The sequence below is a fragment of the Mustela putorius genome, unplaced genomic scaffold, assembly GCF_011764305.1.
Source record: "Mustela putorius furo isolate JIRA1106 unplaced genomic scaffold, ASM1176430v1.1 tig00537350_pilon_pilon_pilon, whole genome shotgun sequence".
Lineage (NCBI taxonomy): Eukaryota > Metazoa > Chordata > Mammalia > Carnivora > Mustelidae > Mustela > Mustela putorius.
The window spans coordinates 19,315,354-19,335,296 of record NW_025422471.1 but is presented as its reverse complement, the minus strand read 5'-3'; the positions used below and the strand labels follow the sequence as shown (position 1 = coordinate 19,335,296).

The following is a 19,943-nucleotide window of genomic DNA, read 5'->3' as shown; positions in this document are numbered from 1 at the left end:
GAATCATTTGATACCTTTATCAGTTTGTTTTATTCCCCTAATACAGTGACCTGTTCATACTACATACTAAACAAATATTGATTAAATTAATAAAATTATATATTGAAATAGAAGGTAAAGACATTAGGTACTTTAAATGAAAGGAAAGGTACTTTTAAAGAAAAGAAAAATCAGGCTGAATGTGAAAAGTCTTTGTGGAACATTTAGGACTTAAAATGGCCATAACTAATGTTCTGGAGGAACTCCCAAATTTCAAGTTACTTGTTTAGCTCATTTTCTATTAAGACTTTAGATACAGATTCTCTAAGTTATTTACTTTCAGACTTTACCTCTAAGCATGAATTCTTGGAATAAGCATGTTCATGAAAAAATAATGTGATAAATATACTAAGTTATATGTTTAAGGATATTAATTGGTTTGTTTGTAAGAGCATTGAAAAATGAAATAACCCAAATATCCATCAGTAGATCAGTGGCTAGTACAGTCAAATTAAAATGATGAATGTAGATGAGTATCTTTTTTTATTAACATATAATGTGCTATTTGTTTCGGGGTACAGGTCTGTGAATCATCAGTTCTACACCATTCACAGCACTCCCCGTAGCATAAACCCTTCCCAATGTCTATCACCAACCACACTATCGCTTTCCCTCCCACTGCTCAGCAACCCTCAGTTTGTTTCATGAGATTAAGAGGCCCTTATGGTTTGTCTCCCTCCCAATCCCATTTTGTTTCATCTTTTTACTCCCTACCCCTATGACCCCCTGCCTGCCTCTCAAATTCCTACCAGTGAGATCATATGATAATTGTCTTCCTCTGATACACTTATTTCACTCAGCAAGATATCCATCCATGTTGTTGCAAATGGCAAGATTTTGTTTTTTGATGGCTGCATTTTTTATACACACACACACACACACACACACCCATATATCATATCTTCTTTATCCATTCATCTGTTGATGGACATCTAGGTTCTTTCCATATTTTGGCTATTGTGGACATTGCTGATATAAACATTCAAGTGTACATGCCTGTCAGATCACTACATTTGTACCTTCAAGGTAAAACCCAGTAGTGCAATAAATAAATAAATAAATTTTAAAAATTTTTAAAAAACAAAAACCAGTAGTGCCATTGCTGGGTCGTAGGGTAAGCTCTATTTTCAGCTTTTTGAGAAACCTCCATACTATTTTCCAGAGTGACTGCACCAGCTTGCATTCCCACCAACACTGTAGGAGGGTTACCCTTTCTCCACATCCTTGCCAACACCTATCATTTACTGACGGCTGATTTTAGCCATTCTGACTGGTGTGAGGTGGTATCTCATTGTGGTTTGAGTTGTATTTCCCTGATGCCAAGTGATGTGGAGCACTTTTTCATGTGTCTGTTGGCCATCTGGATGTCTTCTTTGCAGAAATGTCTGTTCATGTCCTCTCTTCTGCCCATTTCTTGATTGGGTTATTTGTTCTTTGGGTGTTGAGTTTGGTAAATACTTTATAGATTTTGGATACTAGCCCTTTATCTGATATGTTGTTTGCAAATATCTTCTCCCATTCTGTCAGTTCTCTTTTGGTTTCATTGACTGTTTCCTTTGCTGTACAAAAGTTTTTAATTTTGATGAAGTCCCAATAGTTCATTTTTAACCTTGCCTCCCTTGCCTTTTGTGATGTTTCTGTGAAGAAACTGCTGTGGCTGAGGTGGAAGAGGTTGCTGCCTGTGTTCTCCTCAAGGATTTTGATGGATTCCTGTCTCACATTGAGGTCTTTCATCCATGTTGAGTCTATTTTTGTGTGTGATGTAAGCAAATGATCCAGTTTCATTATTCTGCATGTGGCTGTCCCAATTTTCCCAGCACCACTTGTTGAAGAGACTTTTTTCCATTGGACATTCTTTCCTGCTTTGTCAAGATTAGTTGACCATAGAATTGAGGGTCCATTTCTGGGCTCTCTCTTCTGTCCCATTGATGTATGGGTCTGTTTTTGTGCCAGTACCATACTGTCTTGATGATGACAACTTGTAATAGAGCTTGAAGTATGGAATTGTGATGCCACCAACTTTGGTTTTCTTTTTCAACATTCCTCTGGCTATTTGGGGTCTTTTCTGGTTCCATATAAATTTTAGGATTATTTGTTTGAAAACAAATGGTATTTTTATGGTATTTTGATAGGGATTGCATTAAATATGTAGATAGCTCTAAGTAGCAGGGACATTTCCACAATATTTGTTCTTCCAATCTATGAGTATGGAACATTTTTCCATTTCTTTGCATCTTCCTCAATTTCTTTCATGAGTACTTCATAGTTTCCTATAGTACAAATATACAAATATATTCCTATAGTACAAATATACAAAAATAGTACAAATATAGTCCTATAGTACAAATTCTTTGCCTCTTTGGTTAGATTTACACCTATGTATCTTATGATTTTGGGTGCAGTTGTAAATGGGATTGAGTCCTTAATTTCTCTTTCTTCTGTCTTGTTTTTGGTGTACAGAAATGCAACTGATTTCTGCGCATTGATTTTGTATACTGACACTTTACTGAATTCCTGTATGAGTTCTAGCAGTTTTGGAGTGGAGTCTTTTGGGTTTTCCACATAAAGTATCATATCATCTACAAGGAGTAAGAGGTTGACTTCTTCTTTGCCAACGTGCATGCCTTTTAATTCTTTTTGTTGTCTGATTGCTGAGGCTAGGATTTTAGTACTATGTTGAATAGCAGTGGTGATAGTAGACAGCCCTGTCATTTTCCTTACCTTAGGGAAAAAGCTATCAATTTTCCCCAATTGAGAATATTTGCTGTGGGTTTATCATAGATGGCTTTGATGACATTGAGGTATGTACCCTCTCTCCCTCCCTGTGAAGAGTTTTGATCAAGAAGGGATGCCATACTATGTCAAAAGCTTTTTCAGCATCTATTAAGAGTATCATAGGGTTCTTGTTCTTTCTTTTATTAATGTATTGCATCTCATTGATTGATTTGCAGATTTTGAACCAGCCTTGCAGTCCAGGAATAAATCCCACTTGATTCTGGAGAATAATCCTTTTAATGTACTGTTGGATCCTATTGGCTATTATTCGTGCTCATCAGGGATATTGGTCTGTAATTCTCCTTTTTGATAGGGTCTGTGGTTGTTGGATCAACATAATGCTGGCCTCATAAAATGAGTTTGAAAATTTTCCTTCCATTTCTATTTTTTGGGACAGTTTCAGGAGAATAGGTATTTATTCTTCCTTAAATGTTTGGTAGAATTCCCCTGGGAAGTCATCTGGCCCTGGGCTCTTGTTTTTTGGGAGATTTTTGATTACTGTTTCAAAGTCCTTACTGGTTATGGGTCTGTTCAGGTTTTCTATTTCTTCCTGGTTCAGTTTTTGTAGTTTATATGTCTCTAGGAATGCATCCATTTGTTCCAGATTGTGAAATTTGCTGGCGTATTGTTGCTCATATGTTCTTATAACTTTTTATTTCTTTGGTGTTGGTTGTGATCTCTCTGCTTTCATTCATGGTTTTATTATTTTGGGCCCTTTCTCTTTTCTTTCGGAAAAGTCTGGCCAGGGGGTTATCAATCTTATTAACTCTTTCAAAGAACTAGCTCATAGTTTAGTTGATCTGTTCTACCATTCTTTTGATTTCTATTTCATTGATTGCTGCTCTGATCTGTATTATTTCTCTTCTCCTGATGGGTTTTTGCTTTCTTTGCTGTTCTTTCTCCAGCCCTTTAGGTGTAGGGTTAGGTTGTATACTTGAGACCTTTCTTGTTTCTTGAGAAAGGCTTGTATTGCTATGTACTTTCCTCTCAGGACTGCCTTTGCTGTATCCCAAAGATTTGAACAGATCTGGGTGGGTTTTTTTTTTGTTTGTTTGTTTCCATGAATTCTCTTAATTCTTCTTTAGTTTCCTGGTTGAACCCTTCATTCTTTAGTAGGATGCTCTTTAGCCTCCATGTATTTGAGTTCTTTCCAACTTTCTTCATGTGGCTGAGTTCTAGTTTCAAAGCATTGTAGTCTGAAAATATGCAGGGAATGATCCCAGTCTTTTGGTACAGGCTGAGACCTGATTTTGACCCAGGATGTGATGTATTCTGGAGAATGTTCTATGTGTACTAGAGAAGAATGTGTATTCTGTTGCTTTGGGGTGGAATGTTCTGAATATATCTTTGATGTCCATCTTGTCCAGTGTGTCATTTAAAGACTTTATTTCCTTGTTTATCTTTTGCTTCGGTGATCTGTCCATTTCAGTGAGGGGGGTGTTAAAGTCCCCTACTATTATTGTATTATTGTTGATGTGTTTCTTTGATTTTGTTATTAATTGGTTTATATAGTTGGCTGCTCCCATGTTGGGGGCGTAGATATTTAAAATTGTTATATCTTCTTATTGGACAGACCCTTTAAATATGATATAGTATCCTTCCTCATTTCTTAGTATTGTCCTTGGCTTAAAATCTAATTTATCTGTTATAAGGATTGCCACCCCAGCTTTCTTTTGATGTCCATTAGCATGGTAAATAGTTTTCAATCCCTCACTTTAGATCTGGAGGTGTCTTTGTGTTTAAAATGAGTTTCTTATAGACAGCATATTGATGGGTCTTGTTTTTTTAATCCATCCTGATTCCCTGTGTCTTTTGATCAGGACATTTAGCCCATTTACATTCAGGGTAACTTCTGAAAGATATAAATTTTATGCTATTATATTGCCTATAAAGTGACTATTACTGTATATTGTCTCTGTTCCATTCTGGTCTGTTACTTTTAGGCTCTCTCTTTGCTTAGAGGACCCCTTTCAATATTGCCTGTAGGGCTGGTTTGGTGTTTGCAAATTCTTTTAGTTTTTGTTTGTCCTGAAGGGTTTTTATCTTTCCTTCTATTTTCAATGACAGCCTAGCTGGATGTACTATTCTTTGCTGCATGTTTTTCTCCTTTAATCCTCTGAATATATCATGCCAGTTCTTTCTGGCCTGCCAGGTCTCTGTGGATAAGTCTGCTGCCAATCTAATATTTTTACTGTTATATATTACAAACCTCTTGTTCAAAGCTATTTTCAGGACTTTCTCTTTATCACTGATACTTTTAAGTTTTACTGTTAGGTGACACAGTATGGACCTATTCTTATAGATTTTGAATGGGGTTTTCTGTGCTTCCTCGATTTTAATGCTTATTCCCTTCACCAAATTAGGGAAATTCTCTGCTGTAATTTGCTCCAATATACCTCTTCCCCCCCTTTCTTCGTTTTCTGGGATCCCAATTATTCTAATATTGTTTTGTCTTTTGCTTTCACTTATCTCTCATATTCTCCCCTCATGGTCCAGAAGTAGTTTATCTCTCTTTTTTGCAGCTTGCTTTATTATCCATCATTTGGTCTTCTATATCACTGATTCTCTCTTCTGCCCCATTTATCCTAGCAATAAGAGCCTCTGTTTATTATTGCACTGCATTAATAGCTTTTTTGATATCAACTGGGTTAGCTTTTAGTTCTTTTATTTCTCCAGAAAAGGATTTTAATTCTCCAGAAAAGGTTTCCCTAGTATCTTCTATGCTTTTTTCATGCCCAGTTAGCATCTTGATAATCATCATTCTGAAATCTAGTTCTAACACGTTACTGATGTCCTTATTGAAAAGGTTCCTAGCCATCAGTACTACCTCTTGTTCTATTTTTTTGAGGTGAGTTTTTTTGCCTTGTCATTTTATCCAGTTAAGAATAGATAAATGAGAGAACTAAATATTAAAAGGATAGCAACAACCCCAGAAAAATATGCACTAACCAAGTCAGAAGAAACCCAAAATTGGGGATTGGGGGGAGAAGAAAGGAGAAGGGGAAAAGAAAATCTCTCTCTCTCTCTCTCTCTATATATATATATATATATTTTTTTTTTTTTTGCCCCCCACATGATTAGACTGGTGAATAGAATAAAGCCACATATTTGATTTTGTGTGTATTTTAGTCTGTTAGAAGAAACTGTTTCCCAAAATTTTAAAGAAAGAAAAAAAAAATATATATATATACAATATATGTATATGTGTGTGTGTGTGTGTATAGATATATATATATCTATATATACACAAAAAAAATAAGGGTAAACACAATGAAGGGATAGAGTATGATTGTAAAGATGAAAATTTAAAAAGATTCTAAGAGGGAATTGATAAGTTAGTTGAAGAAAGAAAAAAAAAGGTGGGCATATGATCAGGTTGGAGACTACAACAAAGCCACAAAGCTATATGCTATATTTAGGGTATATTTTCATCTGTTAGAAGAAAGCGTATCAAAATTTTAAAGAATGAAAAACTTATATGCATACAAAAAATAAAGTTAAATAGAATGAAGGTATAGAGTATAAGAATGAAAAATTCAAAAAGGTATTGATAAGATAAAATATTCAAAAATATGTTGAAATAGGAAAGAGGAAAATATTTTAAAATAAAATAAGAAAAAAAATTTAAAAATTTAACTTTGAAAGACTAAGGAATCATGGGGAAGAATTCTATGAATTCTATGTGCTGCATTCTACTAGCTCTGCAGTTCCACAGTTCTTGTTGATCAGTGAACTTGGTCTTGGCTGGCTGTTCTTGTTGATCTTCTGGGGGCAGGGTCTGTTGCAGTGATTCTCAAATGTCTTTGCCAGAGGTGGATCTGCACCACCTTTGCCAGGGACCAGGCTAAGTAATCTGCTCGGGTTTGCTTTCTGTAGCTTTTGTTCCCTGAGCGCTTTCTATACAGCTTTGGAGGATGAGATTGAAAAAGGTGGTCTCCCAATCCCCAGCCCAATCCCCAGACCCAGCCAGAGACCGGGGAGTCCAGAGAGCTCAGGGCCCCATTCCTCAGCGCACCCTCAGAGAAAGGCAGTCAGTCCCTCCAGACTCCCCGGTCTCTGGCCGGCTCCAAGCTCACCCAGCCTATGACCAAGTGTTTCTATCTTTGGCCTACGGCCCTGTTTGGAGTCTCCATACCCAGCAGATTCCTACAGCATACTCCCACACCATCCCTCCTGGAGGTGGAAGGGGAGGGTCTCCCTGGACCTGGACTTGTGGGGTCTTGTGGTGTCCCTGCTTTTAAAGAGCAGTGCCCACGCTGTGCCTTGGATCACAGTTTAAGGTAATCCCAAGCTGGGATCCCACTGCTGGGATCCTTCTCTGCAGCCGGCTTCCTGTCTCTGATACCTGAGCGCTCTGCTGCACTCAGGCACTTCTGGTCTTTCTGTGACCCCGTGGGTAGTGAGACCACACTGTCCCCATGAGGGAGGGCTCCATCCCCTTCTTAGCCTCTGGATCGATGTCCCTCCATGGAGCAGACTTACAAAACTTCAGATTTTGTGCTCTGCTTGTGAGGAGCCGGCCCCTCCCCCGTGGTCTATCTTCCCATATATCACCTTGGATTCACTTCTCCACATGTCCTACCTTCCATAAAGTGGTTGCTTTTCTGTTCCTAGAATTGCTGCTCTTCTTCTTTTTCATCTCCTAATAAGTTTGTAGGTGTTCAGAATGGTTTGATAACTATTTAGCTTAATTCCTGGACCCTGACAATATTTAGGTCTCCTACTCATCCACCATCTTGCTCCTCCCCCTATTTATCAACTTCTGCATAGAGGAACACTGATGACTAAGAAGAGGTTATTTTTCTTCTTAATTAGGTTCTTATTTATGAGCTCCCTAAAACACTTCTAGGAGAGAGGTAAGAATGAGGACAGATTTCAGAAATTTAAGGAATTAGTAGAGAATTAGATTTGGTGAATGGATAAAGAAAAATGTATGCTCTTTGAAAGGCTTATCAGAGACCCTGTAGCTAAGTATCTTAACATGCAAAGATATTGCTAATGTGTAGAGTAAAAAAATTCCCCCAAAACAAAATTATATATATTAGAATGATCCCATTTTTGTGAAAAGAAAGACCATGAAAATACAAATCATGCAAAATAGAATGATGGACATTTTCATCTTCTTTTTTATGCTTTGTAGAATTTATAAAAAGTCATAATATTTATTACTTAAATAGATGGCTAAACTTTTCTTTCGGTTGTAGGAAGAGTTCTAAATTTATTAGACTTATCACAGGTATAAAAGCTGTAGAAAATGATCCCTATTCATTGAACAACTTTTGTTGAACGTCTGTTATGTACTAGACACTGAAAACAAAAGTCAGTCTAATTCTTGAGCTCCTTGTGACTTTAGAAGGAGATGGGAATCATAAACGGAGCACTAGGAATCCATAGCCTTTAGACTTATCACTTCAGAGTCGTCCTTTTGTCTTATGCCAATTTTTTTTAAACTAAACTGATTGATCTCTGTTTTCTGGCTCTAAACTACAAATAAAATTAGAGATTTTTCAAGGTCTGACTTTATTTGAGAAAAATCAATTCTCCATTTTACCAGAAGGAGAAAAAGCAATCTGAGACGTTTGGGGCCAGAGAAAAATATTTAAATGTATTGAGTTGACATTGAAAATTTATACATGTAATAATTATACTTTTATTCTCTACTGTATCATTTTCTCCTTCTATGAAATATATTTTTAGATATTTAATTACGTGTTACAATAATTGTGTTTGTATTTATTGTTAATTTTAACATTAAAGTTCCCAGAGAGAGGACTTGTCATCTTGATAATGCATTAATACCTAGCACCTTGGCATTCCCATGAGTGTGATGTCTGAACTTGGCTTGCTCAGGATAAGACAGAACACGTTGCAGCCAACCACGGTTAATAGTATGCAGTCAGGAGGCCAAGGAGGACCCTGTGGCAGTTTCATTTTTAATAATCTCTTGAGCCTAAGTGTGGGTGCTAGATTTTTTAAATACTCGTAATCTAAACAAACTCAGTGTTTGGGGATTTTTAATTGGTTAGCCTTTCAAATTAAAGAAACTATAAGCTGGAACTTTCCTTTCTTTCTTTCTTTCTTTCTTTTTTTCTTTTTGTAGTTTATGCAGTATTAGAGGCCAATAATAATAGTTTCCAAATGTTCTGTGGGAATTTACAAGCATTTTCATACATGACGCCTCATTTAATCTTTGGACCACCACTGAGACAGCTGTTATTCCAGTTTTGCAGGTGAGAAAACAGTAGTCTGGTTAGGTTAAATGACTTGTCTAAAGTCACATGGCTAAGAAGAAATAGACCTGGATCCACACATAGGTGTCCTGACTTCACGTCTCATTCTCTTAGCTCTACTGAGCTGCTATGACTCTGCCTCTGCCTTTGAAGTTGGAAATATGAGGGCATTACTGAGTTTTAGTGGATTGACACAACCTAGTCATAATTGCCCCTAAAACCACCTCTAATTGTCAATATGAAGCATGTTTTATTTAGGTTCCACAAAGAACCACTGATAAGGTTTATACAAGGGTCCTTCTGATTGAGCCATTACCCTGCAGGTTACTGTTTTATAAGTCCAATTAACAATCTGGGATCATCATGCCCTTTATCCCAGGACCCAAAGAGAATATTTACATAAATACAGATGTCATCCCCTTAATATAGTAACTCTAGTACTGAAATGGAATAAAATGTAGTTATTAAATACATGTAAATTCAGTAAGTAAATGTGGGCTAACATTTCATCAACAACTGGTAAAATGTGAAGTCATTATCAGTTATATACACTTACAATGGAAAGACCATTAAAGGAAATTCATGTGATTAGAACTTCTGATATTAAGAGGTTCTAATGCATGTTAATAGGTAGAATTTAAGAGAGCCAAAGGAAGATATAAATTGTGATGGGATTATTAAATAAATGGCTTGAGACATAGACTTTCTGTATCTTGGCATAGAAAGACTTACAACACAGAGGATATTTTATCTCTTGACCTTAATTATGAGTATTGTTGTAGGCCCTTGAATTTTTGTTAGCTCAGAATAGAGACTAAAGCAGTTAAAGTAATTAAATTCTCTTCATCTCTTTTTTTTTTATGTTCAAGCAGCATATGGAAATGAGTCTCAACCAATTCTAATAGAATTTGACTTTTGTTTCACTTCTGTGTCTCTTAATTTTCTTTTACCCTATATGGCATTTTTAGAATAAAATACCGTTGATTATCTTTTTACTCTAGGTTTGATCCTCCATTACCTGAGACGTCAAAAAAGGAGCACAGCTCAGCTGAAAACATGTCTTTAGAAACTCTAAGAAACAGTAGTTCAGAAGACCTCTTTGATGAGATTTAACTGTCTCAAAAGGTACTTTGATGTTCACTAGACTATGTTTTCTGTTCATTTCTTTAAACTAAAAAAGCAGAATTTCAACTCAGCCGCAGCTATTACTGTACCTTACAATTTAATTACATACACACTGAATTGACACCATTGTGCAAAATGGATTATACATGTATATGAAGATATGATTTGATGACAGTGGTGCATTATTCTAAACTATTCATTCACATGCCTATAATTACATAAAATCTCAGACTTTTTATGGCAAAGGACACATTTATCTTATTTAATTCACACATATTATATGTGGTAGCTGTCTAACATCCTGTCTAGGAAGATTTTGGAAATGGGACAAAGAAAATGTCTATAGTTCTTTCTTGAATAGTCATATTATGAACAATGTTTAAGCATTTTAACTTGTGAAGTGATGTGTAAAATTTATTTTTAGTCTGTAAACAAATAATCTTAAAATCCGATGATAAAATTGTTGATGCATTGAAGATTTTGTGTTCCTAATAAAATATATTATTTAGCTTAGCTTTTTCTTTTTTTTATAGTAACAGGCTTTGCAAGGTGCTTCTTAATATAAATGTAATCCCTTTTTCATTAAAAACATATTTTTCCTAGATTGTTGATGAAAGATTTCTTACACATTAAGGGCCTTCTCGGAAAACAAGAACCATGTGATATTTACTTATCTATCCTCAATAACATCTGACAGAATTAAAAAAAAAAAAACTTTTTCTACCTCCTACCCTCTCGTTTTGCCTTCACTTCTCTCCAGTTGAACATCCATTTTCTAATGGTTCTCAAAGATAACAGTGACCACCATGTTGATTAATTCAGTGGTTGGTCCATTCTCAGTCCTCAGCTACACCTGAAGTAGTCATATCACTTCTCCTCAGTAAACATTTAATTCACCTGATTTATTCCTGTGTTTATTCCTCTTTCATTTTGGCCCCTGAGTCCTTCTCCTTGACTGACAGTTAAGTGTTTGAGTGCCTCAGGCTTCATCTTCAGCTTTCTTCTTTTCATTATCTACATTGCCTCCCTAGCTTTTCTTTGGCTTTAAATACCATTTACATGCTAGTATCTCCAAAATTAAGAGTTCTATTTCCATAGTCATATATGTATACATACAGTTGACCCTCAAACACCATAGGGCTTGGGGCACTGGTACCCTGGTAGTCAAAAAACTATGTATAATTTTTGATTCCCTAAAAACTTAACCATTAAGAGCCTAGTCTTGACTGGAAACTTTACCGATAATTTAAAGTCAATTAATACATATTTTGTTTACATATGTGTTATATATTGTATTCTCATAATAAACTAAACTAGATAAAGGAAAATGTTATTAAGAAATCCTAAGGAAGAAACAATACATTTAACTAGTATCCTGTAAAAAATCTGTGTGTAAGTGGACCTGCATGGTTCAAACCCATATTGTTCAAAGGTCAGGTGTATAATTTATCACTAACTTATTGCAAAAGGAGGTTCTTAAAAATCTGACTGAGTATATTTATCTGCTTTGGATGATTATTTGGATGTTTAGATACATGTAAAGCAGAGATCTGATTGTGTTCTAGCCTTCATTTCCTCCCCCACCACTCCCCACCATGGTCTTCCCCATCCAACAAGTTCGGAACCACAAACCTTTTAACCCAGGAATCTTCCTTGGTGCCTCTGCTTCCCTCTTCTCCAACATCCTGACATTTTTACCTCCAAATTACAGCTTGACTCTATCTACTTCTCTCTTTGTATCTGCTACATCTGCCTCCTGACTGGTCTGCCTGCTCATCTCCTGCCTTGTGGAGACAAACTGATTTTTTTAAATTTTAGGTAAGATCATTTCACAACAGGGTTGAGTAGTAATCTATTGCCCTTTGAATAAAGTTCACAGCATATAAGGTCTGATATGATCTGGCCCCTACCTATCTCTCCCCTTGATTTCCTGCTCCTTTCTCTTTGCCTGCCTCACTCTACTGTCCCTCAAATAGGGCAAATCTCAGGACCATTGTATTGTTGGGCCCTATACTCAGAATGTTCATCTTTATATGGTTGGCTTCTCATCTTTCAGGTCTCGAACCAAATGTCTCTTTTCCTGAAATACCCTTTCTAAAGATGAGTACACTCCCAGTCACTGTCCCATTAGAGTGCTTTTTTCACTGTGCATGTTACTACCTAGAATTATTTTTTTCATCTCTCTCTCTCCCTCTCTTTCATGTCCCCCATAGGAAATATGCCCCAGCATAGCAGAGGTATGACCATCTGTCTTATCTATTTCCAGATCCTACAACAGGGCTAGATTCACAAAGGCTTTTGGTAAGCATTTGTTGAATGAATAAATGCATGTCTGTCACAACATAGGCACTTGAAATGTTTCTTTAAGTTATTAAACTATTTTGAAAAGAAACTTTAGGTTGAAGTTTAGTCAATTTATTTGATACAAAGAAATGTTTAGAAAGCTCAAGTACATTTTATGATTAATTATAAATAATATATGCATAAATACGTATGCATGTAGGCTTGATTGTAGAGAGTGAATGAGAAAGAATTACACATATTATTGATATCAGAAATAGGATTTTATTAAGTCAACGGAACAAAAAAATATTTTAAATAGAAATTTTACTGCATTTTTATTTCCATAGTGGCTTCCATTTAAGAAGGAAAATTTAAAAGAAATGCAAATATAAATATGTAAAATATAATTATAAGTCTATAGACTTTATAAGTCTAAAATTCTACTCAGTTACATAGGAACTTCACTATAATAATGAGTTTCATATAATCTGAGATTTGTCTTGGAATTTTCCAAGGGGATCTTGTACATGAAGTACGAGAATCTCAACATAATGTCATCTCATTTGAATAACCAAAATTAGTATACAACTGTGTATGTGTATGTATACATATGTGTACAATTTTTTTAAGTGAAAAAGAAGAAGAAAACAATTTTGGCCATTACCTTACTAGCAGTGAGAGAGTGATTTATAAAGAGTATTTCCTAATAATTGTAACAACAGAATCTATAAAGTTCATAACATTTACAAAATTTTGGTAGTATTATTCCAGGACAGGAGATATATTCAACCATTACTGTTTGTCAGATTGACTCAGCTGGTTAGAACAGAGCATAATAAGTCCATAGTTATGGTTCCCTCCTTTATATCTAGTGTGGAGATATTGAAGGGATAGTTTTCATTTTGTGCTATGTAGACAGATACCTATAGATCTGGTGTTAAGATATCCAGATCTGGTCATTCTCTGCCATGATTTTTCCTCACATTTTTCCATTGTCTATACTCAAAAACAGATTGTTATGGGAAAACACTGAAATGAAAAGCACAAAAATTAAGTTATAATGCAGCATGACTTTTGTTTTCTTTTTAATTCTTTTGACCTTTTTTTATCTCTGTTTGTAAAACAAGGTGTTTGCATATTTGAAGTTTTTTTCAACTTAAAATGTGTAATTCTTGGCTCTGGTCTATAATCAGATGGTATGACTTAGGCCTCATTAGGGAAGTTCATGAAAGAAAAAGTCCTATCTCAGAAAGAGATGTCTTTATTATGTAGTTTTAAAAGGTCAGAGAACTACTTTAGATGAGTTTTTCTTAGTGACCTATAACTCAAATTTATAAAATACTGAACCCTATGTTTTAGATCCAAGTAGCTTTTAATTGGGTAAATTTGATTAAAAAAATGTATGTAAAGGATCAGTGATGCACAAAATGCAGAACTGGGCCACATGAAGAATTAAAGGATAAATCCAACCACTCACCAGTTATTTGTTAAGCATTTGTGCCAGTCTCTATTTGGGGCAGTAGATACAACAATGAGTAATAATGTGCTCTGCTGCTGTGGAGCTTATATTCTATAAGTGAAATTTGGGACCTGCTCTCAAAGAGTGCAAGTATATGGAAGGGGGTTAAGACTGGAGTTAACACTACCAGAGACTGGAGTTCCAAACCACTCTGTGATATACTATAATATCACAGTATGGTAGGGTAAGTGGCATAAAGAGAAGAACAAAGAATTAAAAGTTATGGGAGAGGGTCCATAGAAGATAAAAGGTCCAACGAGGAGGGTAGAGGAATTAGTAGGGTTGGGTACAGTGAACTGAGGAGGAAGTGATCTGTCAGATCAGAGAGAGTACAGAAGGTAGTGGAGGTAGGGGCTTGGGGTTAATGTTTAAGTTTGTAATTGTGCGTCATCAGAATGAGGGAGACATGTTAGAAGGCATCCCAGAAGGAATATTGGCCAGGTGGATTTAGCATGAAGCTAAGTTGTATAATTAAGGCAGCTCTCTAGTTCAAGCTGACACTTCTATGGTAAGATACACAGTGCCACAAATCTTTAGGTTGTGGAGCCCTTCCTGGATATCGGAATGAGAAAGGAAAACCAGTCATTGGGTCCTCAACAGTTACTGCCCAGAAGCAGCCAACCCTCCTCCTTTTGTGTCTCTAATTCTTGCACTCAGTATTTATAGAATCCATTTTTAATAAAATGAAATTAGCTGACATCTAAATTCATGAAGACTTCATGAATTTGCCTATACATCAGGAAATGCAAAACCTAGGTAGTTAACACATTTTATAAGGGAGAATGTTAGTCACAAAAGAACTATCCATTTCTATCTATTGCCTGAATTAAAATCTTTTGCTGCTGTTCTGAAAACTTCCAATGAATGCTTTTCAGGAGGGCATATTTCATTTCCAAGTGTTCTGTGAACAAGCTTGCAGTGATTTTCTCCATATTTTAACAATCAGAAAAGGTTACCTTGAAAAATACGTGACAAGCATTTTGTGGTTGCTTCATAACTGCCTGTCCTCTGAACTACTAACTCCCACCTCTCTAATCTACACAACCTAAAACACTCCCCAGCCAACCTTCTACTTACTTTATCCCTTTCAGTTATCCACATGTCATTTCATTTACCAACTATCATTATCACTTTCTGATTTTCCTCTGCATTTGAATGAAATTCATTGGAATTTTGTTGTTCATCTGTTGATTTTTCTTCCCTCTTATAGAGGCCCTTCATCCTAAACTCTCATCACAAAATCTCATAGGGAACTGTATTTTCTGAGTGAGGGTCTCTTTGTCCCTGAGGCTCTTGGTTCTTCAGGAGAGGAGAGGGAGATTGGAGCCTGCACCTATCTCAGTAGTAGCTTTTCTCATTAAGGGCAGGAGCAACTTTGGTTGCTGCTATTCCAGTTAATGGAACATAGGCTAGTTCTGAACTACTTACTTTTGGTTTAGAGACAGTCTCCAACTTAATTACTATCTTAGAAATAACACAGCCTGGCAAATATATGTAGGTGGATTAGACAGTTCTTATGGAACCTGCTTATACAAGACCCTTGTAAAAATCGGACTTAACTCTGCATTCCTCTGAAAACTGAGCCTGGGATAAGGGCTTGCATACAGGCAATTTATTTGGTGATCCGATCCCAGGGAGTGGGAGTGCTGGACTAGAAGCATGTACATGGAAAGGAGGAAAAACCAGTGCAAGGATGCCTTATCAAGGTGGCCAGGACTATGAATGACATGCTTCACCCCACCAGGATCTTCTGAGGTACCTTCTGAAAGTTATCTCAGGACTGTGCATCTAGGGGCAGAAGGGTGGAAGCGTCTATCTATGGGTTCCTGTTTCCATTGGTAAAGGGTGTCCTAGAAGCCCTGTTCCCACATATTTCACTTGGCCCAGTTTAAAATGTAGCAGGTTCCTGCAGGTGACCAAAGCTGCAGTCTCAGGGAAGCCCCAGACAGGAAAAAGAGCAACACAGGGACTGTTACTTGCCTGAAGTAGAGCAATACCTGCCTGGATCTGATTGCCAAAGAAATGGCGGCTATTGAGCTGGGCTCTGGAGGATTTTGAGGTGGTATCCCAGGGTGTCCAGTATGGCTCCCTTGTTTTATGCACCTTCCCTTGCCCCACCTCCCAACCCAATCCATAGCTGACTAGACCAGGGAAAGAAGTGGGACCCTCATGGTGTGGCCGAACTTGAGTTCACTGAAAAAGCCGCTGTGTAAGTTAGCACAGAGATGGATTAGAAGAAAGACAAGGCAGAGCAGAAGTGTCATGTGATCGGTGAGACTGACAGGGACAGAGATCGTAGTGGGGGTGGGGAGCAACTTCAGGTTCTTCTGTAGTTCAAAGCCAGTTGCCCTACAGGCATGTCTCCAAGAATTACTCCTCCCTTTTCTGAGGTCTTACTAGTGAAATGGTTCTTTAAAGCAAAGCAAAACGTACCCAGCTAATAAGGATATCAAATATGTTCTCCACTGAACAATTTAATTAAATTTTATTTTCTTCAATTAATAAGTTGTAAGGCGTTAACACTACCATTGAAAGAATATTTCAAGTGAACTTTAATCTAGATTGGTATAGATAAACTTTAGAATATGCCAGGAAAGTAAAACCACTTTAATAATTAAAATTTATATAGTTTTATAATATAAATCTTAAAATTCATTAAAATGCCATTATATACGACAGACCTACATTAGATGTGTCTTCAAATCACTGATGGATTTTATTTTTTTTCATTGATGGATTTCAGTGACAGTATGAAATATCTGTGATCTTTGGCAACAGAGAACAGTACTGTGAATTTTATGTGAAAGTGAATTTTAAGTGTAAAATGCCACCAAGTTGCCACCATTGGTAGATTAATGTGTATGCTAATCCTTTAAAGAATACAAAGCAGTATAATTTTTGTTGATCTTACCAAATAGTGAAAAGATTACCATCAAGGTGTCACCTTCTTACATGATGACAATGGGTTCTCTGTCTCTTTCTCTCTTACTTGATGTGATTGAAAACTTTGTGAGACTTTTAGATCCCTTATGAGGATGAGATGCTGGTAGTGATGATGGGAGCAGTATGCTTTGTCATTGTGCTTTGCAAACATTTAGGGAATTTATCTGAAAATTTTTCAGAGCCTCTACTAAGTAATGTTGGAAACAGTCTTGTTCGACTTCTTGAAGAGATACAGTATACCTCTATGAGGAACTAGGTTTACAGAGGAGTACTTAGATTACTATGGAAGATTAAATTATTGTCAGTAAATATTTACTCTCCACCACCACCGCTCCTTTGACTTTCTTTGGGCTATAAAATGTGGTGAAATAAAAACATACCAGTTTTTGAGCCTGGGAGTTAAGAGATATTACATGTTTCTGTTTTTTCCTCTGGGAGCTTCTAACCTCTGCTGTAAGAGAAACATGCCGCAGGTAGCTGCTGTCCCTCTTGCCTGGGTGCCTGATGAGATACGGAGCAGAACTGAACTCAGTCCTAATCTGGAGTCAAACTCACTATCCTGAAACCTTTAGAAGAGCCATCCATCTGACCCCATTTTAGAGACTGAACTATATAGTCAACCATGCTGACCATGAGCGTGGAATAATAGCTTGTTACTCATAGCCCCTAAGATTTGGTTAGTTTGTTATATAATGGTATTTCAACAATAGATGACTAATAAAGCTCATGTAGAATAATGTAGAGTGACAACTTTACATTTGTAGGAGCTTTTAGTATATACAAGGCACAAAAAATCTGGTGTCTCCTGGCTGGAATTTCCTAATAGAATAAGTAGGAATTATGGATGTGGATTTGAGAACGAGATTAAGCCACGTTTCTGCACTGTGTCTGCCACCTGTTAAGTGTCTGAGTCTAGGCAACAGACTTATTTTCTCTGAACTTGGATTTTCTCATCCGTGCAATGAAAATCAAATGAGATGATGCAGATAAACTTAGCACAGAGCCTGCTGCACAGTAAGTGAAGCATATATAGAAGCCCTTATCGTGAGTGTTACTATTACACTATCAAATCAGCACATAATGGGGGCACCTGGGTGGCTCAGTGGGTTAAAGCCTCTGCCTTCAGCTCAGGTCATGATCCCAGGGTCCTGGGATCGAGCCCCGCGTCGGGCTCTCTGCTCAGCAGAGAGCCTGCTTCCTCCTTTCTCTGCCTGTCTCTCTGCCTACTTGTGATCTCTATCTGTCAAATAAATAAATAAAAATCTTAAAAAAAAATCAGCACATAATGCATCAGCATACAGTATGTAAAACCAGATGATTGGCTAAATTGACTCTCTCTGAAATTTATTAGCTCAAGCTCCCCATTCGTGGTCCTTTCTGAGGTCTCGTGTTTTTCCTAAGATTTTTGTGAATTCCTGTAGGATTTATTTTCATGGCCATTTCTGCTCTGAATTCCTGCTACCACTGGATTCAGAATCTCATACTTTACAGTAAAACTGATTTTCTTTTTTCTCTTCTCCATGCTACTCAGCCTGGATCTCCCCTCCTTTTCTTTGACTTCCATGACAAAAGCACTGAGAAATCTCTGTATATAGTGGAATTTATTGGAGGTTTGGGTCAGAGAGAGGTAGTTTACCTCAAAGGAAATGAACAATTTATATTTGATTGTACTGTGACTCTATTCTTTAAAGTCTTCTGGCTTTCCTACTGCCTGAATTTTCCATTGCCAACATGTCACCTTAAGAGTCCAACCTCTTGCCATATTACTATCCATCCCCTCTCAGCTTTCCCCCAATTGCTGTTATTTTCTTATGAAGAACTATTTAGCTCTCTCTTAATTTTGATCATCCCATATATTTATCAGGTAGTCATGCAATGGGTTTTCGTGTAACACTGTCGCTCGTGTTAAGTGTTGAGATAATACCACCTGCCCTCACAATATATGTAATGTCATGTTAGAAAGATGGCATGAGTTCTAAGCAAAGCAAGGCCTAATTGAAGGTATTGACCTATCTAAAAAATTAATGTGACTCTCAGAAGGGAGGCAGATTTGTCACTGAAGTATAAAAAAGGGAGGAACTCTGGAGAAAAACATCGTAAGCATCTGCCCAAGTGCTGTCTAGGGAAAAGAAAAATCTATCCCAGAGTTTTAAGTATGTTTATGTATTCACCCATTCATTCATGTATTCATATTCTTCCCTAGAAGATAAAATTGCAGCTCTATGTTGGCAATAACTGGTTATCTTTCCTTATGATTTAGACTCTCAAAGTGTGGTTACTTATGACATAGAGACAGATCTTCAGACTCAATAACATGTCATCCAAAGGCTATGCTTGTTTAATAAGAACTTTATGTTCTGCAAGAATCACGGCATTTGATGAAGGTGAGAGAAAAAGGAAAGTATATAATAAAACAAATGCTAGTAATTTCTAGAGGACTTCTATATAAAAGATTGCCATTTCTGAAGAGGTTTCTTTCTTCCTTTGTTGTTTCCGTTATAGCTCTAACCTATCATCTCTGATATAAATAGCTTTCGTAATTGCCTGCATTCAGCAAATGTTAAGTAAAGTCCTTTCAGTGGTAGTAATTCAATGTGTGTTTTCACTGTCACCACCCTATGTGTCAGTAATCTTTCATCTCAAGAATTTGAACTTTGGGCTATGTGCAAGGACAGAGGAATCTGCCCTGTGTCCTTCAGCTTACATAAAATTCTCAACTATGATTAGAAGAATGCAGATCCTAGTGTCTATGTGCTTATTCAGTCACCAAATGTTTACTGAACACTTTGTGTCAAGCTCTCTTCCGGGCACTGGGGATATAGGAATGAGTGACATCATCTTGTCTCATAGTACCTGGAAGTCTAGACCAAGGAAGGAGGCAGATATGTACACAATCAAGATGTGTGACAAGTGCTCCAAGAGAGGAGCCCAGGAAGCTCAGAGGGCATAAGGAAGAATCACTTCTTTAGCACTTATTTTGTTGGGAGAGTACAGGAAGTAGAGGTTGTGGGCGAGGGAGACCTGAATAG

The 19,943-nt window shown here is 36.8% G+C and overlaps 1 protein-coding gene across 6 annotated transcripts in view; it reads left to right on the top strand.

The window, feature by feature from the left end:
* The window catches only part of XRCC4 (X-ray repair cross complementing 4), a 271,894-nt gene that overhangs the window by 239,873 nt on the left and 12,078 nt on the right, over positions 1-19,943 (top strand). For 3 of the 6 annotated variants that reach the window (XM_045074488.1, XM_045074487.1, XM_045074486.1), the window contains one exon: positions 10,046-10,682. In XM_045074488.1, the coding sequence (XP_044930423.1) occupies positions 10,046-10,157 (112 nt within the window). In that variant the 3' untranslated portion in view covers positions 10,158-10,682. Of the gene's footprint in view, positions 1-10,045; positions 10,683-12,382; positions 12,471-19,943 lie in introns of those variants that run through there. The other 3 variants (XR_199943.3, XM_013059782.2, XM_004759129.3) reach the window with 3 other exon arrangements.